We start from the raw sequence: 25,365 nt of genomic DNA on the forward strand, positions 1-25,365 counted from the left end.
CTTGCTTGGGGTGGCGGGCGGACGATGCAGTGTGCACAGGGTGCTACGTTGAGTTGTGCACTTCAAACCTGTGCAGTTTTGCAAACCAATGTCACCCCAGTAAATTCAATTAAAAAATAACAAAAAGAAAAAGGCCATATCAATAAATATTTAATCAGGAAGAAGTTAAGTATGAAATTTTGAAAGACACGCTAGGTTTTACCAGGAATAAATGTATATATGTATTTAAATACAGGTATGATTGCTAACATGATGAGCTCTAACACCAGACTATCAGGTTTAAACCCCTGACAGTCACACCTTGTAAAGGTACTCGGTATCTCTTTAAGCTGGGGACATAAAAGTACCATAGATGGTCTGATAAGGCTGTCTACTTATACCTGGTCCTATGTGCACTAAGCACCGTGTCAGGCACATGTGAGTTCTAAACAGGGAGGCAGAATGAATAAACCGGTCCATTAAAAAGGAGCTAACCTGACCCTCATGGGTCCACTTCACACTGTGACCTGCCTCTGAAAACATCACCAGCACCTTGTTCTAGTTTAAACATTAAAATTCTAGCTCAGACTTTCTACCCACACAGCCTGACACCGATTTGTCGTTTTCAAGCTCATCCGCCACACCAGACTGACCAATGTTTTTAACCGGTCGGAGATTTTTTAACAAGGTTTCCTGTTCTTAACGTACTGTACCGATTTCCCCCCAGGCCCAGGCAGAGGCTCCTACCTGATCTTGTAATGATTCTTCATGTGGTCTTTCAGCTGCGACGACGTCTCGAACTCCTTCCCGCAGGCCTTGCAGGCGTGGGCCCGGCCGCCGGCCAGCTCCTGGCGGTGCTCCTGCATGTGGATGGCCAGCTGGCTCTGCAGCGTGAACTCGTCCCCGCACTCCGAGCAGATGAGGTTCTGCGCAGGGAACACCCCCATGAGCAGGGCCCACGTCAGACCGTTACTTCTTAAAGGAACTGGTATTGTCGAGGGTCCACATGCCCATCACACTGTCTCTGTTCTCGCCTCTCAAAAAATAGATTATGATGTCCAGATATGAAGACACAGAAATCATTTCTTTGATGATTGAAAAAAGTTAGAACAATGGAAGGAAAGGGAGAGACAACAATACAACTTTTTAGGCAAAGTGAATTGTTTCAAATCGGCTAGTGGGTGACCGGCATTTTGTCTGTCTGTGCTGTGAACACTCTGGGAAAACAGAAATGACTTCCACACCACCAAGGGCTCACAAGAGAGTTTAACATTATCGTTTGACTGACCACCTCAGAAGAAAATGACACTGGATAAATTCTTAACTAGGAGCACCTGATTCTTTCTCTCGGTTCTCCGGCAGCCAAGGACGGGGCAGCCTGGTGCTGTGCGCAGATGCAGCCGCCAGCACGCGAACAGCTCTGACTGGGCTGCAGAGTATGTGTGACCCACATGGGACTTCAGACTCACAGCAAAAATGAAAAACCGTGAAAGAGCCCAAACAATGTCACTTGTAATTACAATATTTTGGATATATTTTCATAAATGTTAAAATTTATTTCCTCTGCTTTAATAGGTTTTTAATATGGCTATTGTCAATTTTTTTTTTTTTTTTTTTTGGTGATAGGAAGGGAATAGTGAGACAGACTCCTGCATGTACCCCAACCGGGATCCACCCAGCAACCCTGTCTGGGGCCAGTGCTCTAGTACCGAGCTATTTTTTGAGCCTGAAGCTGATGTGGTCCAACGAATTCATCCTCAGCGATGGGGCCACACTCAAATCACTCGAACCACTGGCTGCACACGGGAAGGGAAGAGCAAGAGGGTAGGGGAGAAGCAGATGGTCACTTCTCCTGTGTGCCCAGACCAGGGATTGAACCTGGGCTGTCCATACGCTGGGCCAACACTCTACCACTGAGCCACCAGCCAGGGCCCAGGTACTGTCAAGTTTAAATTACTCATACTTCAGATAGATAACACCAGTATGACTATTCTGGATCTGAGGCCTAATTCAGGTTAAGGCTGCCAATTAGTGAACCACTCCAAGTCTGTGAATAAGCCGTGAGCGCACTTGCCCTCACCTAACACCTGAACTCCACTTCAGTGGAATGATGTGTGTGAGTCGTGGTGCACAGCGCGGAGGCGGCCCTCAGTGATGATGCAAACCAGCCGGCACAGAGTTCAATGTGCTTGTTCCTAATAGCGTGGAACTCCTAACAATTATTTACTTGGGTGAGTCTCAAAATGAAATGTCCAAAAATCGGGGGGGGGGGGGGGGGGGGTCCTAGCAATGAGCATACACTGTTATTCTCAAATACTAAAAATACACAGTTGTTCCTTTCCATCAGAGTTTTTCCTAATCACAGTACAGGAGTCTTAGAGATGCATGGAGGCCTCACTGAATCAGGTCTGTTCACTGACCACTCCGGGCATCCTTTGTAGAAAAGATGAGGGTGAAGGGAAGATGTTCCAAGCAACCCGAGAAGGATTTCAAATGAAAAACTTTAAGTTGATATTATACAATAATTTAAAGAAATAACAAATTACTAGATGGTTGGAATCTTGTTAAAAATAAAGAACATTCTTTCTAGGAAATGGTGGATACGAGAGTGAATGCTACTCAGGAATTTGTCGCAATTTCTTGAGTGAAAGCTCTGTTTTGTGTACAAGGTGCTCACTCAGCAAAAGCACAGTTCAGTGTCCCTGGGCCATGTCACAGAAAGCTCCATCCCCGTCCCAGGTCCAGGTCCATCCAGCAGCCCAGGAGCAGGACGCGCCCCGGGGCATCCTGGGCCCTGACAGAAGTTAAGCCCAAGTCCTCTACACTGAAAGCAGAAGCTAGTGTCTCCTAACAGACTGATCGTGTGTCATCCGAGGTCAGCGAGGGAGACAAGCAGGCGGACTCAGTGATCGCTAAGTGGCAAGCAGATGTCATGGAGAAAACACAGAACTCCTGTCAGAGTCCATGGAACGGGAGCTGTACTCACCTGGGAAGGCACAGTATCAAGGATGACACATTCTCGCCACCTTATGGTTTCTCCCCAGTAAGGCCTGCCTCCCGCAGCCCCGCCCTTGGGCCCCATTCACCCCCACAGTCACAGCCTGTCTAGCCGGTCTCATGTTTCATCCTTCCTCTGCCCAGGTGTTCCGAGGGCATTCTTCCATCCCCGCAGCAGTCCACCTCTGATGTCTTCAACATGGTGCTCGACGCCCAAGTCAACCTACAGCCCACCCAGATAGAGCTGCTCTCCTCCCTGTCCAGGGCACCTAGCCCATCACAGCACCCCCCCCCCCATGCGAGCTGCCACCATGTCCCATGAACAGGGACAACCACCACCGTGAGCAAATGTGTCTGCAAGTGTGTGCGCTACGTCCCAAAACAACACTCTGCTCACTCAGACGGGAACTTCAGTAGTTACATGCATTTTAAGATAACATTCTACATCATTTTAATACTCCAGTAGTTTTCTGGCTTCTCTGGTTTTGAGATTTATCTTTATAGAGCAGTGACCACTATGGATTTTAAGACAATTGATCTCAGTTGAGCGGTAAGGAAAAAGGAGCACACAGTAGTACGCTCTAGGTAAAAATTCAAACATGAAACACCTTAAACTAAGAAGTTAGTTACTAGTCATTAGCACACGTAAGAAAATGTTTAGAAATTATTTTTAAATCCATGTCATTGAAGCATACTTTCCATAGCTGACACCTCTCCTTGTGACTTCACCTCTCCAGTCCTACATGACCTCAGCCTTCAGCTCTAGGAGGCAACCTCTGTCCCGTCTCCAAAGCATGGGAGGGGTGGCACAGCGCTGGTGCCCCCAGCATGCTCTGTTCCCAGCACACTGCTCAGAGTCCGCCTGCTTGTCTCCCTCGCTGACCTTCGTCCTTGCCGTGGACTCCAACATGCCCCGTCACCTCGCACTAATCAGGAGGACAGACTAGTCAATGGCAATGGTGATTCTTACGACAACCACCACTCCTGTCCTTGTGTCCACCGGATCCATGGGGCTACTCCCTGTGGAGGAAGCGTCTCAGAGACAGCGTGCTGCTCGAGCACGCTGTTGAATTCAGCCTCGCCACATGTCTTCCAGGTAACGCATCTGGGCCATCCTGCACCGTCACTGCTGCTCCTTCCAAGAGTACGTCTGCCGTGTCATTCTCTGGTCGCCTCCTCTCACTCCTTCTCCTCTTTCTTACATCCTGGACTACTCAGAATTTTCCAGAATTCATTTTGATCTTTTTGTGCTATTTCTGGGTATAGTTTCCCTGGAGACTGCGCCAGGTGTGACAGTATACCTCCGTGCCTGAAACTTTGGATCACGTCCAGGGACATGCAGAAGCCTGTCTCACTTGGAAACCGCAACTTCCCCCTAAATACAACTGTCGGCCTACTTCCTCTATGTGCAGAGAGCAACCCGTGATGACTCCCTCTGCATGCAGGGAGCAGGGAGCACCCCGTGATGACTCCCTCTGCATGCAGGGAGCAGGGAGCACCCCGTGATGACTCCCTCTGCGTGCAGGGAGCACCCCCCGGTGAGGACTCTTGCTTTGACCACCAGGTGTGACTTTGGAATGCATGGGGAAGCGTCTCATACTGCGTTCACCCCAGGTGAACGAGCTCATCTGGAAAGCATGCGTTAGCCAGGTCTCCGGAGACATGGAAGCAGCGGGACGTGCACATGCAGAGAACGAGCTCCGCTATGAGGCAGTGGCTCCGCAACTAATCCTGTGCTCTGCAGTGTGGGCTGCAGGGGGCCAGTGCCTTTCTCCTGCTGAGCCCCTCACCCCTCAGGGATTGAGTTGGGCCCAACCACGTTACAGAAGGATCTGTTTACACTCGGGTCACTGACTGAAGAACAAACCTCATGCAAAGCCGACCTCCGGGGCCCAGAAACTGCCCATCACACCGCTCCTGGCTCCCTGGAGCCTGGGCCTGCTGCCTTCCCTTCTGTCCTCCCTGGAGCACACCCTCTAGCCAGTCTTCAAGGGCAGGGCTGAAAGCAGCAAATCTGTGGGTGTGGCTCATCTCATAGTGTATAGTGTCCGTTCTCCCCTCGACCCTGTCAGGTGTTTTCACCACCTACAGAACTCCTGGAGGACAGTTCTCTCTCAACAACTGAAACTGCTCCCCCACCTCCAGGGCCCCAGGGTGCCAGGAAGCTGTCAGGTGCACTGGCGCCCTGACAGGTAACAGATTGTTCCTCTCGGGTCTCTTTCAAGATAGTCTGTCTTTAATCTTTAAATGTTTGATTATGATGAGTCTTGGTGGAGACTGCTATGTGCAGAGGTGACCACAATGTCCCTGGGCACAAAACCACCAGCCTGGCCACTAAGTGGCCAGTGAGCCCAGAAGACACACACAGGAACGTCTGCTAACGTGGCTCTGTTGGCACTGTATCTGCAACAGCTGAAACAAGCCACGTGTCTAAGCACAGCGACCTGCCCGTCACGAGAGCCGTGTCCACAGGTCACCCCGTGCGGCTGTCAAGGGGAGGAACACTACTCTGGGACGAGCAGGTTGAGTGCACAGTGCCTGCAGCAGGGACTGAGGAGAAAAGCGCAGAAAAGGCAGCCGAGGAGCCCAGAGGCCCTGAGAGCCCGGCAGGACTGGTGCCCTGGGGTGGAGGCTCTCGTTCCCCCACTACACAGGCATCACTAATATGATACATTTAAGATTCTATCTATTGATTTGAAAGAGAGGAAAAAGAGAGAGGAAAAGGTGGTAGGGGGAAGGAGAAGGAAGCATCAGCTCATAGTAGTTGCTTCTCACATGTGCCTTGACCAGGCAAGCCCAGGGTTTTGAACCAGTGACCTCAGCGGTCCAGGTCGATGCCTTATCCACTGTGCCACCACAGGTCAGGCGATCAATTTTAAAAGATAAAAAAATGATTTTTATATGGAAAAAGAAAAGACACACAAAATAATACACAAACCTACAAAGAAAGTAACTCAATTTTTAGGATGCAAATGTTACCTACGTCATTTAAATACTGTATTTGTTTTGGAATATGCCAGTTTTTCCTCCTGAACAGTTACTTGTAATGAACCCTGGACAGAATGACAGGTGACTTTCACATTTTCCCTCTTATGTTGTATATTTTCCTAATTTTCTACAATAATCAGGGCGAGGACAGCATTTTTAAAGCAAAGCCACGCATACGCGAACCGGGGCCCTCGAGCCGCACAGAGCAGCGCAGCCTGTCCAGCTGAAGCTGTCAGGCTGCCACCCCTGAAATCACGGAGGTGCTTTCTCCTCCCCAGTTCCCACACGTCGGCGGGGGCCAGGAGCCACATTTATAAGCAGAAAACCTACTTTGGCCACTTCACATTTCTACAAATGTTCATTTCCTGTTTCCAAGGGGGGGGGGAGGCCCCTCTCCTGGCTGACGCAGACACGCACCCTCAGTGCTTTCGCCCAACGGGCCGGGCCCAGAAACAAGACATCGCATCGGTGACCTGGCAACAAGCCAGGGCAAGTGTGTTGCTCTCTCCCTGCAATCAGTCTGAGAGGCTCTGTGAGCCAGCTCACACCCGAGACCCTCCAAGGGCTGCCCATACTCAGAGGTGGCTGACCAAGGACAGGCCGGAATAATTACCTCCTCCTTTTCGTGCAGCATGATGTGCGCTTTGAGGCTGGCCGCTCTGGAGAACTTCTTGTTGCACACGGGGCAGGTGGGGTCCTCCCCACTGTGGGTGCATCTGTGCAGTGTCAGGTTGAATTCCACATTAAATGTTTGGGGGCACTGGTCACATCGATGTGGCTATGTGGAGGGAAAAAAAAGTCAAGAAGTCACTGAAATACAATCTTTCCACAGTGGATGTCATTCAAACATTAATAAGAGCCATATCTACACTCCCTCCAAGAAACTTCCAAAGGCTCTACCGGACCCGAAGTCAGTAAATCCCAGACAGACACAATGAGCTCCGTAGGGAACATGGCAGAGGATGCCAAAGCCACAGCACCTCCGTGTGTCAGGTGAGATCTCTGATCACACATGGACAAACTTCCCACTAGGTGTGATTTTCCCTCCTCTGACCAACTCCACTGCTACAAGCAGCATCACTTCACGTAAAATATGAAATCATAGAAATGATTACTAGATTTTAACAGAGCAGCTTATCTCGATCTAAAATGTTTCCCAGACAGGAGACATTCTGCCCCTTACTTGCAGAAAGATAAAGTAGTCACTGGCGCTTCTCTCTGACACATCAAGACCCTCATGAGGACTACACCAGCATTTTCAGATTTTCAGCAGGACAGGAAGCATGCCAGTGGGCACGGCGCAAGCACAGTCTCGCCACGGCACGGAATTACCCCTCGATCTGGCGGTGAGGCGGAGCTGCTCACACCAGGGCTCCAGAGAAGAGATCTGGAACTGTCTGGTCTCAAACACTTGCTGGCTCACAGGGTCCTACCTCAAGTCACAAGCGCTTTAATTGTCGTCTTGGTCTATCAGGCGAGCCATCCCGCTAAGACACTACCATTCTTGTGGCATCCCACAGGGTGTCCACAGGGAAGGGCCCAGACCCCTATGTAAGCCAGTATGGCTCCTTCCTGACACGTCACCTCACATATTTGAATGCCATTTTAAATGAACACACGTAAGGGCAACCCCTGCTAGAGAAAAACACATCAACTTGACCAATTCTGTGTTCATACGGGAAACAAACTACTAGGGAAAGGCATGTTTTGAGTAAGTTTTTCTCTCCTTGTAAATAACTGCAATACATGGACCCAAACAATCTCTCCTTTCTCTCCTGATCTCATGATGGCAAGGAATACAACTACAGCTGAAAAAGACACTATGTATTTATAGAATAGAAACTACCTCCCAGTTTAGGAATCTAAATTACCAGGAAACAATTTCAGTTCATGTGTGGATGTTTACAATACCTCCAGTGGCAACACTCACGTTTTTGAAACCCACCTTTAAAAACACATACGTACCTTGTCATTCCGCTCGTGGTCCCGCATGTGGCGTTGAAACTGGGACTCTTTTGGGAAAGATAGCAGACAGATTTCACATTTATGGAAGTTTGGAACTTGATAGGCATAATTAGTGTTCTCCGCATTCAGTGTTAAAACTCCATCTATAAAATTGTATAAGTGTAGATAATAAATGCCGTTTGTTATTCTCATCCCATAAATGAAATTATTTTGTTATTGTGTAGAAGCCAAGTTATGTCAGAAATCTGAGACATTTTAGTTGAGACAAATGCTATCTTGAATTTATTTTTTTAATGGATATGCTTTTAAATTATAAATGAAAAATTCAGAAATGACTGAGACACAGGACAGTAAAATCCTAAATTCTTCTTTAGCAGGACTTTTGGAAACCTGAAGCTGAACTCCTGAGGCTTGGTCCCCAAGCTCAGAGGCACACGGAAATCCCAGAATCCCTAAGTCACCCCTGATGCCTGCTGCTTCCAGCTGTTTCTCAGTCCCTGTGAAGCCTGGAGGCACATCCCCTCTCAGTCACTCTGAGGGGTCATCAGGAACCCACACAGGCTCCTACATCACTCAAACAAAATTCTGGTCGAAATATAAACGCTCCTCCAATTCAGTCTTCCTCTGAACACTGCCGAGGAGCAAGAGCAAGGCAGCAAGCGCAGGCTCTGTGCGCTCAGACGCTGCAGGCCTGGACGAAGCCCGCACAGCTGGGGTCAACCTGCAGGCCTGGGACGAAGGCTGCAGAGCTCAGACACTGCGGGCTGGGAGGAAGGCCACCGAGATGGGGACAGCCCTCGGCCTCCCAGTGGCTTCCTCTGGAGCCACGCAGGGAACCGGCCTTAGACCTCAGAATCCCTCAGAGAGAACCACCATGGAGTGACCAGCAGCATCTGTCAGCAGCCTCCTAACATGAAGACGGCCTAAGCCGCTCCATCCTTTAAAAGGAGTGCATAGGCTCCAGGTCTTACCAGCTGAGCATGAACAAGTAGATCATCCATATAAAGTATACCAAGACTGGAAATCTGTCGCTTGACCCCCAAAATCTAGACTTGAGCAGTGCAGAAGTAGGGCAGGGGTTAAGGTGAAGACTCCAGTGAGCTTCTCCCCGAACCCGAGTGGACAGCCTGCAGTTTAAGCCTGGCTAGCAGTCGGCCACCTGGCTCCCGTGATGCGTTGGAGCAGGAGTTGAAACCAGGGCCAGGCTAGGAGGTGGGGGCAGGAGCGGTGAGGGCAGGGCGGGGACAGGGCGGAGCCGGCAGAGGGGGCGGGGCGGCAGAGGGGGTGGGGGACAGGGCGGAGCCGGCAGAGGGGGCGGGGACAGGGCGGAGCCAGCGGAGGGGGCGGGGCGGCGGAGGGGTCTGAGAGCCTTCCTGGCTTGCACAATCTTGTGGCAGATTCGTGGGTGCAGCCAATTCCAGTGTCTTGAAACACTGATGCAATTCAAGACCAGCAACTCCATATAGGAGAAGGGGTCTCCTAAGGAAAAGAAACGCCTAGGTTTTACTCTGTTTGTTCTTAACTATGTCCACAGTCTATCAAAGGTCATCCTTTCAAAACTTCTGCATGCCTGACTAGGTGGTGGCGCGGTGGATAGAGCTTTGACTGGGACTCAGAGGACTCAAATTCGAAACCCTAAGCTCGCCAGTTTGAGTCAGGGGTTGCTGGCTTGAGAGTGGGATCATACAAAACACATGACCCCATGGTCGCTGGCTTTAGCCCAAAGGTCGCTGTCTTAAGCCCAAGGTCATTGCTTGAGCAAGGAAGGGGTCACTTGCTCTGCTGGAGCCCTCCCTCCTCACGGCACATATGAGAAAGCAGTCAATGAACAACTAAGGTGCCACAACGAAGAACTGATGCTTCTTATCTCTCTCCCTTCCTGCCTGTCCCTCTGTCCCTCTCTCTCTATCAAAAAAAAAAAAAAAAAAAAAGCCCAACAAACTTCTGCACTAAACTGATCATGAAATGTTTTATGACTCCTGAAGACCAAATCAAATGACTGCTGGAACCACATTGGCAGAGACATTGTGATTCCCTTTGGAAAAGTTTCTACTATGGTAAGAAATAGGTTACAGGTTAGCAAGGTACTACCAACTCCAAACGTGCCCGCTCCCAGGGAGGGGCAGGCTCAAGGAAGACCTGTGTGCTTCCATCATTCCACCTGCTATTGTTCAAATGCACTCACTATTGTAAGGGTACTCATCTGGAAATAAAAAATGGGAAATTCATTCTCAAAACCTAGTCAGTGGAAGAAGGAGCATGTTCTACGTAGCTTATGTCCCCTGTCACATGCGTGTGCAGAAAGCGTCCCTGTAAAACTTCACAAAAACATGAGTACTAGCTGCCAGTACAGGCAGCCATCTGACTGGGGAACAGAATTGAGAAAGGGGGCATCCATATTTTAAAATTCTGAACCATTATAATGTATTATCTATTCAAAAAGATTTAAGTTAAAAAAAATAAAATTGACTTTGGGGGGAACGGTGAGTCACACAACTCATATCCTAGCTGTACAGCTAAGGAAACTAAGACTCCAGAGAAATCAGCTACTTGCTCAAAATTACATAATTAGCCAGTGGCAGGGCTGGCAGGAACTTTCAACTCCTGAGTTAAGGCTCTGTCCTTGAATCATGCTTCCACTCCTTCCCCTCAAGGTCATGGTTTTTGAGACCCCAGTTTCTATCAGGCACTCAGCCTGTGTAAAAATAGCAGATGAACTTGGATTCTATCAACAGCATTTTATCCCAACGGTAAGCCTAGGACTGTTTATGTTTTTTCAGTATAAACTATATTCAACCAAGAGCCCAGCCAAGTACCCGGCTGTCAAAAGCATGAGTAGTTTCAATGAGACAGTTACAACAGTGCAAAACATTACCTGCGGACCTGCCGTACTGCAAACAATGAGAATGAACAACCCACTGCTACACAATGGTGACTCACACTGACCAAAAGGAGTCAGACTTAAGAAAACATGCCCTATGATTTCATCTCAGAAAGGTCAATAAGTGGGCAAAACTAACCTAAATTGTTAAACATCAGGACAGCAGTGTCCTTGTGAGAGTACTGATTGGACGGAGCATATGGGGACTTTCAGGGTGCTGCCAATGCCCCACTTCTTAATATAAGGAATTACATACATATTTATATGCACCATTATTATTAACCATATAATCTTGATGCCGATTATATGAGAAAGTTCGCAAACATTGGTAATGGTACTGTGATAAATGATGGGAAATACACCTGTGACAGCATTAAGGCAAGTACGTGGTCAGATACTCATTAAATGGTTCAGGAACCTGTTCACCTTTGCCCAGGTGCGCTGTCAGAATCTGTGGGTATGTCTGCCCATATGTCTGTCAGCACCTCAGTTTTGAGGTTATACTTTCTAGTAAGCATCAAGTAATCTCTTCGCTAAGACACTTAAAAATAAATGCATGGCTGTTAAACATGCAAGTTATCCCAGTGCTGCCTAAAATCCCCATGTAGGCAGCGGGCAGTGCAGTCATACTTAGGGAACACCATCTTTGCACCCTTACAGGAGATACGTCCTAGACCATCACCGTGCACCAAACCAAGGCCTCCATGCTCACTGTTGCACTTAACAATCTGAAACTCGCAACAGAGAACATCAGCTACATTAGCGGGCGGGGTAAAAAAATGTGGGGTGCATAGGTACTGGGCAGACTGGTGAACTACAGACAACTGCCATGACTGTACTCATTTTCTGAAGATTATTACTCCAGAGAGCATCTAGTCTTTCTATCCCATGACTGAGACGAAGGTCCTTCCTAGCTTAACGAAATTATGCCTAAGTAAATACTAAGGCTGTTTACTGTAGAAAACAAAGCCTTCATCACTTCGCGGCCCTCACTGTGGTTCCCAGGAGCATGGCAGGTAGCGAAACTCGCAGGGGTCACAGGTGGGCAGGTGGGCAGGGGTTGAATCATGGTTTACAACTGAGGACAGCAGTTGGCAAACTTTTTCTGCAAATGGCCACATGGTAAATGTTTCAGACTCTGTGGTCAGGTCTCTGACATAACTACTCAGATCTACCGCTGTAACCCAAAAGTTACCACAGGTGATGAGTGTGGCTTGTTTCAGTGGAACTTTGTTTACCAGAAAGGCTAGGCTGCAGATAGTTGACCCAAATCTCAAAAGACAAGTCAGGAATACAGAAGAAAGTTGTATATTCTAGTGCTTTAGTTTTAGATAAACTTTATATTGATATATAGAGAAATACTGATGAACAAGAAATTATTTTTCTAGTATATATACAGAAAGTTAGTCTTTTGTATTATCAAAGGAAGATTGCTTAACATTGTGCACTTTGACCCAAAATGCATAGAAGTTCATAGCAGCTCTTATTTCTAATAGCCCCCAACTGGAAACAATCCAAATATCTATAGTACCTAGGATAAATTAAATGACAAGTGTGTTCATAGAATGGAATACTATACAACTATGAAAATGAATACATCTCTGCTGTATAAAAGCAAGGATAATTTCATAAAAACAACTATTGAATGAAGAAAGCCAGAAATGAAAGGGTATATAGTATGAACTCAATTTAGTTCAAAAAACAAGTAAAACCAGCCTCATATCAGAGGTAGGCATGAGAAGATGACAGTGTTGGGGGAGCAGGAATAACTTAAAATCTGTGCACTTCTCAGTGTAGATGTTCTCTTCAATTAAAACAATTACTCAAACACATTTCTGGCTTCTCTTAGAACATCCTAACCTATATCAATCTGTGAGTGGAGCAGGGGAACCTGCCCCGTGGACAAAATAACTCTGCAGTGCTCTGCAAGGCCCAGGGCCATCAGTGAGCTGCTGCTACCTGGGTCTTTAACTGTTTCACCCCCCTTGCATTCGCTGTCAACCCACAGACGAGTGAGTCTGACTTCTGAACTAAGAGCATAGTCTGTCCACACACTCTGCTACATAAATTCTTCATTTTCATCCACTGAAGCAATACTTTTCAACTATGCTGAGAGAGATTTAGGGGAAAACACCTCAGAGGTGCAGGCAGCCCCCAAATTCCTCACCCACCCTCCCTTCTACCAGAGCAGCTTTGCTGTAGGCCAGTGGTTCTCAGCCTTGACTTTGACCACAAGGTGGAGTCAGGCACCTGGGAGCCTTCTAAGCAGTGAGGCCAGAAGGCTCCCTCACAGGCTCGGATGTAATGGACCTAGCGGGGTTCCCAGGTCATTCCTAACACACTGCTGAGCCTTGTTGGGATATTTCACATAAAGCTCTACAACTCAAGAGTAGTCTGGAAAACACAGCTAATTCCTTCAGTGCAGAGACCCTGTCTTTGTGTATAGAGACAACATGAAGATCCTGATAGAGGAGAACTCTACAAAAAGCAAAACAAAAACTGAATTGATTTTATCTGATGAATAATTATGGTTTAGTGTGGTTTTCCCAGACTAGATTTGTGTTAACTTACTACTGGATACAGCGTTGACCTGGGTCCCAGGATCGAAACTCCAAGGTCGCCGGCTTGAGCGCAGGCTCACCAGCTTGAGCTGGTGAGGGTCACAGGCTTGAGAATGGGATTATCGACATGATCCCATGGTCACTGGCTGGAAGCCCCAGGTCGCGGCCTTGAGCAATGGATGACTGCCTCAGCTAGAGCCCCCCACCACCATCAAGACACATATGAGAAGCAATCAATGAACAGGTAAAGTGACACAACTACTAGTTGATGCTTCTCATCTCTCTCCCTTCCTGTCTGTCTGTCCATCTCTCTCGCTTGCTAAAAAAAGAAACTCTTTTGAGTAGGCCCACTCCTAATCATCTCATGAGGTTTGTTTGACAGCCTTTTCCTCTGGGAAGCCCAGACATCCCTGCTGCCTAGCACACCCCCGCCAGCACAGGACACTGTCCAGGAGATGCAAAGCAGAGGCTGTGTCCTTGCGGCTGAATTTTGTATTCTCAGCCCCTAGCGGAGAGCTCACAGAAAGTGCTTTAAAATATTTGCTGAATAAATGAATCAACCCATACGTAGTGCTTTACAGAATCATCAAGGCAGAGCCATGACATGCACACTTTGGACTCCAATGTAGATTCAAATTCCAACTCTAACACTTGCTAGCTGGGTGGACCTTCCAAATCATTTTCCATCTCTGTAAAAAAATCCTCACCCACCTTCCAGGATTTTCTTAGAAATAAAATTCATGGCTCCTGGCGTACAGGAGTCCCGGGTTCGATTCCCAGCCAGGCACACAGGAGAAGCACCCATCTGCTTCTCCTTTCTTCCTCCTCTCCTTTCTCTCTCTCTCTTCCCCTCCTGCAGCCAAGGCTCTATTGCAGCAAAGTTGGCCCAGGTGCTGAGGATGGCTCCATGGCCTCTGCCTCAGGCGCTAGAATGGCCCTGGTTGCAACAGAGCAACGCCCCAGGATGGGCAGAGCATCGCCCCTTGGTGGGCATGCCGGGTGGATCCCGGTCGGGCGCATGCAGGAGTCTGACTGCCTCCCTGTTTCCAACTTCAGGAAAAAAAAATTAAATTAAAATAAATAAATAAAATTCATAATGGCTGGAAAAAAATAATAATACCGTAATTTCAGATTATGAGCATTACTAAGAGAGTTAACTGAGAATAATGGTCCTCAAATGTTTTGGTCTTGGGACCCCTTTACATTCTTATATATTACTGAGGACCCAAAACCTTTCAATTTACATACAATAGATTATAGCTATTGATACTTGCTCTATTAGAAATGAAAACTGAACAAGGTTTATCCGTACTTCCCCATGTATAAGACACTCCCAGGTATATTTTCAAAATTTGAAAAAAACTCCTTGGCCTCTGCCCCAGGAGCTAGAGTGGCTCTGGTCGCAACAGAGCGACGCCCCGGAGGGGCAGAGCATCGCCCCCTGGTGGGCAGAGCGTCACCCCCTGGTGGGCGTGCCGGGTGGATCCCGGTTGGGCGCATGCGAGAGTCTGACTGTCTCTCCCGTTTCCAGCTTCAGAAAAATACAAAAAAAAAAAAAAAAAAAAATTTGAAAAAAAAATGTAATGCGTAAAATTATTGAACTCAAGTTTTATTCATCATAAAATTCAGACAACTCCTCTCATCAGTCAAAACTCCCATCCAGGCCCTGGCCAGTTGGCTCAGCTGTACAGCGCCAGCCCAGCATGTGGAAGTCTCAGGTTCAATTCCCGGCCAGGGCACACAGGAGAAGGGTGTTTCTCCACCCTTCCCCTCACCTTTCTATCTCTCTCTTCCCCTCCCACAGCCAAGGCTCCACTGGAGCAAAGTTGGCCGGAGCACTGAGGATGGCTCCACGGCCTCCACCTCAGGCGCTAGAATGGCTCTGGTTGCAACAGAGCAACTCGCCAGATGGGCAGAGCATCGCCCCCTGATGGGCATGCCGGATGGATCCTGGAGGTCAGGAGCATGAGGGAATCTGTCTGACTGCCTCCCTGTTTCCAACTTCAGAAAAATACAAAAAAAAAAAAAAAAAGAAAGAAAAGAACCACAATGGCACACAAGAACTGGCCGGGGAAAGTGGGGAAAAGTTTGGAAAGTTCAGGAAGCTGGCACTCTGAGACCCAGTGGGCGTGGTGGACACTGGGCAGGGGGACAGCCGGGCCTCACACACAAACACCCATGCCATCAGGACCACAAGGAACTCGGTGCTGGGGCAGTACTGAGAAAGGGGACCTGGGTTGACACTGGAGCTATGAGGTGGAGCCCAGAGGCCCGTGGACCTCACGGGAAGGGGAGGAAGAATCCATTGGCAAGTCTTAACCCAGGCATGCGCCCCTAAGGTTGACAGGCAGGCGGTGGACAACAGGACAGCCCAGTGGAGACCAGTGGGAAGGCACCTGGAGAACTGCACCTGCGGGGCATAGGAGGGGTGGGCCAGCGATGCTGGCAGCAGACCTGGAAGAGGACAGACCCGAAGTAACAATGAAGTCACAGGATCCAGTTGTGAAAAAACCAGGTGACTGACGATGATGCCACGTGGTAAGCCAGGAAGGCTGGGAAAGGAGTGGCCCCTCTGGGTCCTGAGCCTTCTGCCACCTTGACACTGCCTCAGGCCCTGCTGTCTCAGGGTGGGGGGCCTATTAACAAGACACAGTAAATGAACAGCGAGCACAGGGCACCTGGGTGAGGGGCCTTCAGGGCCTCCCGGCGGCCACCAGAGGCCACTCATGACAGTCGGAGGCCGTTAGCACCCGAGTGCGGCTGCGCACGTGGACGGCGGACCCTAGAGGCGGCCACCCGAGGGGTCGGTCCCGGCTGGAACGCGGGTCCCTAAGCGCCCCCGTCGCGGCTGCGGCCGCTGCCCTGCGGAGCGCAGGGAGAGCTTGGCGGGGGGCGCCCTCCCCCGCGCACCTGCAGCCGCGCCGGAGGGTCTGAGTGTCCCCCCTGTGCAGGTCGGGGGCACCGAGTCACCACCGGGCCTCGCCAACGACGCCCGGGCGCGTCCCCGCCGCGAGGAGCGCGGTGCCGACCCTGCGGCCCGGGTACCCCGGGACCGCACAGTCCTGTCCGCCAGCTCGCGGCGGGGACGCACCTGCGCGCACAGGCCGCGCGGAGCCGGAGCCGGGCGGCAGGGCGGGCTGGGTCGGGCGGGGCGCGATCCCCGCTGGCGGGCAGAGGCGTCCGGGACGCGGAGGCGGAGGGCGGAGGGAGCGGGCGGGGGAGGGGAGCGGGGGGAGGAGGAGAAGGAGGCGGCGCGCACCTCGCCCCCGGCCCGCCACCGCCGCCGCCCCAGGAAAGTAGGCCCAGCCGGCGGAGGGCCGCGCGTATCATTCCGCCCGCGCTGCGGCCGCACTCGGCAGTCGGAGTGGCGGCGCGGAGCGGGTCGGACGTGCGGGCGTGGGGCGCCAGCCCCGGCCCTCCCGGAACCGGAACAGGACCCGATCCGGCCCAGCCCGCCCGCCGGCCCGATCCCGGGGACTACATTCCGCGCGCGGAGTGGCACAGGCCGGGACTTACCGGGGTCTCCGCGCGCCCGACTCTCCTTGGGCTTCGGGGGGCGGCCCCGCGGCATCGTCGGCGGCGGCGGCGCACCAGGACGCACACACACCCGCACACACTCACACTCACACACTCACACACATACGCCCGGCGAGCGCGCACGCGCGGGGACCGGCCGCGGGCACGAGCGCGGAGGCGGGCGCGGCGCAGCGCAGCGGCCCGGGCGGACGAGCGGGGCGCCCGCGGGCCTCACGGCGGGAAGGTGGCCGGACGGGCAGGCGGCAGCGCTGGGGCCGCGGCGGCGGGCTCCATGGTCCCGGCAGAGGCCGCGGTGGGGGCGCCGGGCGCGGGGCCGCGGTGGTGGTGGGGAGGGGCGCCGGCGCATGCGCGGTCCGCAGGCGGCCTGGTGCGCACAGGCCCGGGCGGCGTCCCCTGGTGGCGGGACCCCGACGGGACCCTTGTTGCGCGCCCCGGGCCGGGCCAACCCCGCCGGGACCCCGCCGTCGGGGCGATGATCAGGGAGGGCGCCCCCAGGGTGGGCGAGGTGCAAAGACGCTTCCGGGGTGCAACGGGAGACCACCGAGGGCCCTGCCGGGCAACGTGTGCGCTCGCCCGCCGGGGCAGGACGGAGAGGACGACCCAGGCCCCCGCGCGATCTGGTAAACCGTACATCCTGGGGACGGCCCCTGTGTCCTTGTCCGTCCCGACCGCCACAAGGTCTACAGTAAGAGGCGCCGCGTGTCCGGAGCTGGGAGGCCGCGCTCCGAACCAGCCTGGATGACCTAGTCCTCCATCAGAGAAGGCGGTCAAGGCCATGGACAGGGGTCACCACCACCGACCGCATGGAAGGCATCGTGACCCTCAGGTCCTGTCCCAATATCCTGGCGGGGAAGACACAGGATTAGTCAACATAGGACACTGGCACCTTGAGACGAAGAAGAAAAACGGGAAAGATCCTCTCCATGGACTCCATTGGAGGGAACGCTTCTGTTCTCGCAGATGGTATCAAAGGACGTTCAGTGTGGAGGCCACAGGTAAAGGAGGAAAAACTAAGACTGATCTGCCAGCTCCTTGATCTTCACTTGTTTTCATATGTTCTCCAATTACCCTCCAAAAAAGAAAAAATAGGTGCTCAGATGTTAAAAGAAACCACCTCAGGGAGCTGTTCTGACCAGCATCAGCCAGCCAGTGAATATAGGCAGTGAAATTTAACAGTTATTAACATCTGCTGATTTAAAATGCTTCTTACATAAACTACTTGTATTCCCAACAGCAGTCCTGTAAAGTACCCTTTTACGGATGATAGTATTCAATTTTGATGGAGTTTAGTGATTTCGTTTAGGCTATCTAGGCTGTAGACCCATCTGGTCTCAAACCAAGTCTTCATACCTATTAATCTTATACACTTTAGTTGCATGAAAGTAGGAGTCTCTATGGTAACTTTAGACACAATATAACAGTATGTCCATAGGCATATCAAGGCTGGATGAGGATATAAGGCTAAGGAAATAGGTTGGCAGGTCATAAGAGCCCTTGGCCATTTACAAATCAATTTGAATGATAATTTGCATGTAAATAAATACGCTGTTTTTGTTCTGAAAAGGGTTTGAAGTAATTTATATCAGAGGTGCAAAAGACATGTAGTTACAAAAGGTGAATAGAAAATTGAATTCCGGGTTCCTGAGTCCAAACAAAGGAGTAGACATGATCAGTTACAAGATTCTGCCCATGAAAGACATCTGTGGCCTGTCACTATAACTGTTGTTTCCCTTTTTACCAGACATACACTTAGGAAATATACAATATCATCTGCAGACAGACAGTCTTACTTCCCTTCTGACATGGATGTCTTTTATTTCTTTTTCTTGCCTAATTGCTCTGGCTAGGACCTTCAGTGTAATGTTGAGTAGGAGCGTGGTAAGAGTGGACACCCTTATCTTGTTCCCGTTTGGAATATTTCATCATTGAGTATAATGTTAGTTGTGGGTGTGTCATACGTGGCCTTTATAATGTTGAGACCTTTTTTTTTTCCTATACCAAATTGTTTGAGAGTTTGTATCTTGAAAGATTGTTGAATTTTGTCACGCTTTTTCTGGATCTGTCAAAATAAATACATGATTTCTATTTTTGACTACTAACATGCAGATTACATTTGTTGATTCACACTACTTTCCGCGGACAAATTGTACTTGGTCATGGTGTTATCAGCCTTTCAGTGTGCTGGTGAGATCATATTGTTAGCATTTTTTTTTTGAAAATTCATGTCTATCTTTTGTAATTTGGTTCTTTTTCAAACCTAACTGATTTTTCCAATATTTTAATGATAAAATTATCAGACATGCCAAAAATAGTTTAAAGAATAGTGTCATTAACTCCTGTATACTGAATAGCTAGATTCAGTCTTAGTATTTTACTGTTTTTGCTTTATGTTTATTTTTTTCCCACACTATCTGAAATAAACAGAAGACTTCACAACATTTTACCTCTAAATCAGCATGAATCTAAGAATACTGGCATTTTCTTATATATCTTTAATATCATTATTATGCCTAAGAAAAGTACCAATAATCTAATATATTTGTTACAGAGTCCATATTCAGATACTCCCAATTGTCCCTAAAATTTCTTATTTTCCCAATCAGGATCCAATACAAATTCATGTCTTAAAATTTTTATTGTGCCTCATTTATTCTTAACTTGATTGAGACACAATTGACATAGACTAAACACATCGTATAATATGAAGTCTGGTCACCTTTGACACACATGCAAATATGAAACCATCATACAATCCAAGTATGTACGTAGCCTGTCACCCCAAACACTTCCTTGTTCCCTTTGCACTCCCCTTCGACTCCTTGTTCCCCAGTTCTTTGGCAACCATGGATCTTTCTGTCACTATAGATGACACTGCGTCTTCTAGAACTTTATACAAATGGAATGTCATAGTATGCACTCATTTTGTCCAGCTTGTTTCACTCAGGATAATTTGAGATATATTCATGTTGCATGAATCAGTCCTTTTCATTGTTGAATAGTATTTCTTTTTTAATTGAGATACAATTGACATACCAGTCTTAGGTGTACGATACAACAATTTGTCCTATGCCTGTATTGCAAAATGTTCACCGCAATAAGTATAGTTAATTAACATCCATGACCTCACATAGTTACAGTTCTTTTCCTCATGGTGAGAACCTTTAAGATCTCTCTCAGCAACCTTCAACTATATCATGCAGAAATTTCACTATAGTCACCATGTTGTGCAATACGTTCCTAGGACTTACTGTATTTCTCCATGTGTAAGACACACCCTTTTTCAAAAAATTTGGACCCTGGCTCAGTGGTAGAGCATCGGCCTGGCGTGCAGGAGTCCTGGGTTCGATTCCCGGCCAGGGCACACAGGAGAAGCGCCCCCTCTCCTTCCTCTCTGTCTCTCTCTTCCCCTCCCGCAGCCAAGGTTCCATTGGAGCAAAGTTAGCCTGGGCGCTGAGGATGGCTCTGTGGCCTCTGCCTCAGGCACTAGAATGGCTCTAGTTGCAACAGAGCGATGCCCCAGATGGGCAGAGCATCGCCCCCTGGTGGGCATGCCCGGTGGATCCCAGTCAGGCTCATGCGGAAGTCTGTCTGACTGCCTCCCCATTTCCAATTTCAGAAAAATACAAAAAAAAAAAAAAATTTGAGGTCTAAAAACCGGGTGCATCTTGTACAGTGGTTGTGGCATTTCAAATGCCATAGATGGAACAGGACAAGGCAATATGTGAAGACAGTGATTCGTCATCAGACACAGATGAGGACAAGCTAGTGGATGGGAGTTTTGACAGGGAGGAGGAATTATCTGAATTTTATGATGAATAAAACTTGAGTTCAATAACTTTATGTAATTTTTTTTTCAAATTTCAGGCCCCAAAATTAGGGTGTGTTTTATACATGGGAGCATCCTATACATGGGGAAATACGGTGCATATGTCAGACAAACATGGAATGCTTCACACATTTGGGCGTCACCCCTGTGTCTGGGCTGCAGAAGCACAAATGAACAGTATTTCATTGTGCGTCTGAACCGCAGTTTGTCTATCCACCTGCCTGCTGGTGGACCTTTGGGCTGTCTTCAGGTTTTGACTGTTAGGAACAGGACCCTGACAAGGGTGAGAGAAACAAAGTGCCTTGTGCACAAAGCTTAAAGGGGCGAGCGCTCTCGCTTGTGTGAACATGCCTCTTGCCTGATGACAGGTGACACTGTCGTGAACATTTGTGGCAAGTTGTGAAGTGGCCACACTCCACAGGACCCTTGCTTGGCTGGCATTTTGAGAAACACACAGGAGCAAACCATGAGTTTTCTTGAGTGTTCCCTGAGATGGTTCAGTCACCACCTGGGATGGGGGTTTTTGCACCCCAGTCAGTGCCTCCTCTTCAAGCAGATGTCCAACAGTCTCTGATAAGTCAGCAACCAGGCTTCACCTCCTCAGAGTCCACAGTCCATTCGATCAAGAATAACTCTGCTGCGGGTTTCTTTTTAATGTAAGGGGGCACAGGTAGCACAAAATACACCATTTAGCCATTTTAAGTGTGGTGTTCAGCGGCAATACGTACATTCCAGTGGGAAAGTAATGTTCTGGCTTTCAGTTCATGGGAAATGAAAGAGCAGAGCAGTTAGTTCTTCTGACCTTCAGACCTGCAGCCCAGAGCCTGTCCATGTGGTCTTACCCAAGCCAGCTCTGCCTCCATTGCCAGTGTTTATGCCCAGATCCCACATCTCCGACCCACTGGAGTCTTGTGCTACATTTTTATCTTGGTTTCCTGCACTAGAAATTGAGGCAGAAGTACCTGATTCTACTATGCTCCCATTTCCTATTCTAGGGTGTGGGAGAAGACAGAGCATGCTCACTGCTCCCAATGGACACGGTCATCGAGGACCAGGAGTGCAGAGAGGCACTTCCTGCATTGCTGACGGCTTCGTGTTCAGTCATGGAAGGCACTGCCCAGCGCCTGTGTTCTGTGGCTGCAGACTCAGCAGTAGAAAAGGTGACAAACCTTCTAAAAGGGACAATTAAATATACCCTTTCTGTTACAGGTACATGGACTTTGCCCACTCCACAGCCATCTGCCCCCTTTACTGAAATAAGATGTAGACTTATGTTGTCTGCTTGCACTCAATAATAAATCTTTTTTTTTTTTTTTTTTTTTTTGTATTTTTTCTGAAGCTGGAAACGAGGAGAGACAGTCAGACAGACTCCCGCATGCGCCCGACCGGGATCCACCCGGAATGCCCACCAGGGGCGACGCTCTGCCCACCAGGGGGCGATGCTCTGCCCCTCCAGGGCATCGCTCTGCTGTGACCAGAGCCACTCTAGCGCCTGGGGCAGAGGCCAAGGAGCCATCCCCAGCGCCCGGGCCATCCTTGCTCCAATGGAGCCTTGGCTGCGGGAGAGGAAGAGAGAGACAGAGAGGAAGGAGGGGGGGGGGGGGTGGAGAAGCAAATGGGCGCTTCTCCTATGTGCCCTGGCTGGGAAACGAACCCGGTTCCCCCGCACGCCCTGCGGATGCTCTACCGCTGAGCCAACTGGCCAGGGCCTCAATAATAAATCTTGTGAATTTCCATTTCCAGAAAGCGCTGCAGGGTGGTGTGCAGTGTGAACCTGGGTGCCATAACTTAAGTCTCTGACGTGTAACCTGTGTGTGCACCTCCACTTACACAAGCAAAACTTACCGCATGGGCTGCTGTTCCATGGGAATGTCACTCAGCAGCGTCTTCCAGACCCACCAGCTCCAGCCTTGGCTCATAGCTGCAATTGGTTCATCCTTGCAGAAAAGTAGGGAAGTTCTTTTCATTCGGGAGAGGGGGGGGGCTGGAGGGAGACAACAGTCTGATCACTTTTTTCCTGAGCAGGTAAAACACAAAGAGGGTCTTAACTGTGTCTCATATTCGGAGGCAGGAAACCCTCCTCTGTTCAATTCCTCAAAACTGAGAGGTTTTCTGTATGCTGATCCTTTCTGCCACCCTGTTAACCTCAAATAACACCCCCCTCCCACACCTGCCAGGTGCCCCGTGAACTACACCCTTCCAGACACTCTCAGCCACAAGCACGCTCCACAGCCAGCGTTCGGGGCTGACAAGCCCTTGGAAAGTTTAGAAGCCCCGATATTTCCTCCCAGGATCCTGGTAGGGGCGAACTTTGACAGTCCCTTTCACAGGAAACACTGGTGCCAGGCTGTGTGACCCTGGGAAAAGCCCTTCACCCCTCTGGGTCTCCCACTCTTCACGTGAGAAAGGTGGACCGGAGGCTCTGTGAGGTCCCCAGGCAGTCTTCATACTTTAGGAGGCTCTGTGCATCAACCCTAAATGGCAGACACGTGTCCTTGAGTCTCCAGGAAGAGTGTGGAGAGCAGGTGAAGCCAGTGGCCCTGGGCACCCTCCCAGGCTGGGTGTTGCATGCCTGTCCACCACAGCTGTGAGAGCTGGCTGGGCTGTAGTCAAAAGGAAAGTGCACTCATGAGTCCCGAGCGAGCCCTCCCAGCTCCATTTATGCAGTGCGCCCATGCCGGCCACAAGCTCTGGGAGCTGAGCGCACAGAGGCAGCCGCGTTTGGAGAGGGGACGGGACACCACATCCCCTCCTACACAGAGCAGCCTCCCCTGCCTCCCAGTGCAGTCAGTCTCCATCCTTCTCTGGGGGAGCCCACCCCAGAAGGCTGAGAAGGTTGCTCTGGGCTAACCCCCGAGTCGGTGCTCCTGAGCTGCTGCAGCAAACCACAGTAAGTGACCCTCATATCTATAAGAGCTGGCTGGCTCCCTCCTCAGGATCCTAGACCCAGAGATTTGTTTCAGAGGGAGATGGAGAAAGACCTCCATATCAGGCCACCAGCATTGTCTCAGGAGCCAGGGAGACTCCTCTGCCATTCCCTGCGCAGGCCTGACCTCCAGTGCTAGAACAGTGATCAGCATACGCCGTCCGCGTGTAGTAAGAGGTAGCCTCTATTTATTGAGCAACAACTCTGAGGTCTTTATTCCCTGATAGTTTCTCTCTCTCTTCTTTTTTTTAGATGAACAGAAAAATACAGCTTTTCTGCTATGAATAGCACCATCGCCTGAGTGTGGTGCAATTTGTTCCATTTGATGAACCAATAATTGATACGTTAGTATTAGCCAAATGCCATGTTTTACCGTTTTACCTTAAGGTCCACTCTCAGTGTGGTACACTCCGTGGAATCTGACAGATGCATGTCACGTGTCATGTGTCCACCATCCCGGTATCAGAGAGGGCGGGCCCGCTGCCTCCACCTCATTCTCTGCTCCACTTGTTCCTCCTGCCTTCCCCCCAACACCTGGCGACCACTGATCTGACTATCTCCATTGTTTGGCCTTTTCCAGAATGTCATACAGTTGGGATCGTATAGTCAGTAGCCTTTTCAGACTGGCTTCTTTCACTAAACAAGATGCACTTAAGGTTCCTCCATGTCATTTCTGTGACTTGATATAGTTTTTTTTGTTTTTGTTTTTAGCACTGAATAGTATTCCATTGTCTTAGACCTACCACCGTTTATTTGCTCATCACCTGCTGAAGGCCATCTTGGTTGCTTCCAGTTATTGGCAGTTACGGCTGTAAATACCTACCTGTGTGCAGGTTTCTGTGTGGACATAAGTTTCCAGCTCCTCTGGGGAAATACCAGGGAGCAAGATCGCTGGATAGTTCGGCATTGTTAAGAAACTGCAAACCGTTTTCCGGAGTGTCTGCACCAACGACACCCCCACCAGCAGTGACGGAGGCTCCCGCTGCTCCCGGTCCTCTCCTCCACTTGCTGCGCTCAGCACCAGACTTTCAGCCCCTCTAGTGCGCATGCGCTGGTGACTCGTTGTTGCCGGAACCTGCATTTCCCTGCTGACGTCTGATCCAGAGTGTCTGCCAATGTGCTGTTTGCTGTCTGTTCATCTTCTCTGGTGAGACTGTATTCAGTTCCTTGCCCATGTTTAAAACTGGGTTTGTTTTTTCATTGTTGAGTTTTAACTTGGTGTGTTTTGGTGACCAGTTATTTTTCAAATATGTGCTTTGCAATATAAGATATGTGAAATAAGTAAGCAGATATTTAAAATAAAACATACTCATAGCAGTGTCACCTAAAATAATTTTCTACACCATCTGTGATGTGAATACAAATTTTAGGAAATATTATTTAAATCTCCTAATTAAAGTGAAATAACAGCCATAACACAGATTCATCTCTATGGACCATCACCCATGAGAACTCACTTCCCATAGGTGGCACCCCTGATTAGACATCTCCGTTTTAAAATGGATGGGCTATTATGACTCACGGTGCAAGAGTCTTAACGCACACAGCATCATTCAACACCATTGCCCTGGGAACACACTTATATGCAGATTTAAATTATGTTCAGTTCATCATTTTCTTGATAACTGTCTCAGTCCATGTGGGCTGCTATAACAAAGTACCACAGACTGGGTGGCTTATAAGCCACAGATATTTATTCCTCACA

At 49.5% G+C, this 25,365-nt stretch overlaps 1 protein-coding gene and 1 long non-coding RNA gene across 5 annotated transcripts in view; one reads left to right on the top strand and one right to left on the bottom strand.

The window, feature by feature from the left end:
- The window catches only part of ZNF236 (zinc finger protein 236), a 57,144-nt gene extending 37,937 nt beyond the window's left edge, over positions 1 to 19,207 (bottom strand). For 3 of the 4 annotated variants that reach the window (XM_066353501.1, XM_066353499.1, XM_066353500.1), the window contains exons 1-4: positions 16,888 to 19,207; positions 7,930 to 8,072; positions 6,578 to 6,742; positions 727 to 905 (exon numbers count right to left, since the gene is read on the bottom strand). In XM_066353501.1, the coding sequence (XP_066209598.1) occupies positions 727 to 905; positions 6,578 to 6,742; positions 7,930 to 8,072; positions 16,888 to 16,942 (542 nt within the window). In that variant the 5' untranslated portion in view covers positions 16,943 to 19,207. The remainder of the gene's footprint in view (positions 1 to 726; positions 906 to 6,577; positions 6,743 to 7,929; positions 8,073 to 16,887) is intronic. The other variant, XM_066353502.1, reaches the window with a different exon arrangement.
- On the top strand, positions 15,791 to 24,978 carry LOC136383529 (uncharacterized). Its single transcript, XR_010747422.1, has 5 exons — positions 15,791 to 15,909; positions 21,730 to 21,894; positions 22,478 to 22,682; positions 23,913 to 24,004; positions 24,372 to 24,978. It is a non-coding gene; the product is annotated as an uncharacterized lncRNA (long non-coding RNA).
- Positions 24,979 to 25,365: the final 387 nt, after the last annotated feature.

The sequence above is a fragment of the Saccopteryx leptura genome, chromosome 11, assembly GCF_036850995.1.
Source record: "Saccopteryx leptura isolate mSacLep1 chromosome 11, mSacLep1_pri_phased_curated, whole genome shotgun sequence".
Lineage (NCBI taxonomy): Eukaryota > Metazoa > Chordata > Mammalia > Chiroptera > Emballonuridae > Saccopteryx > Saccopteryx leptura.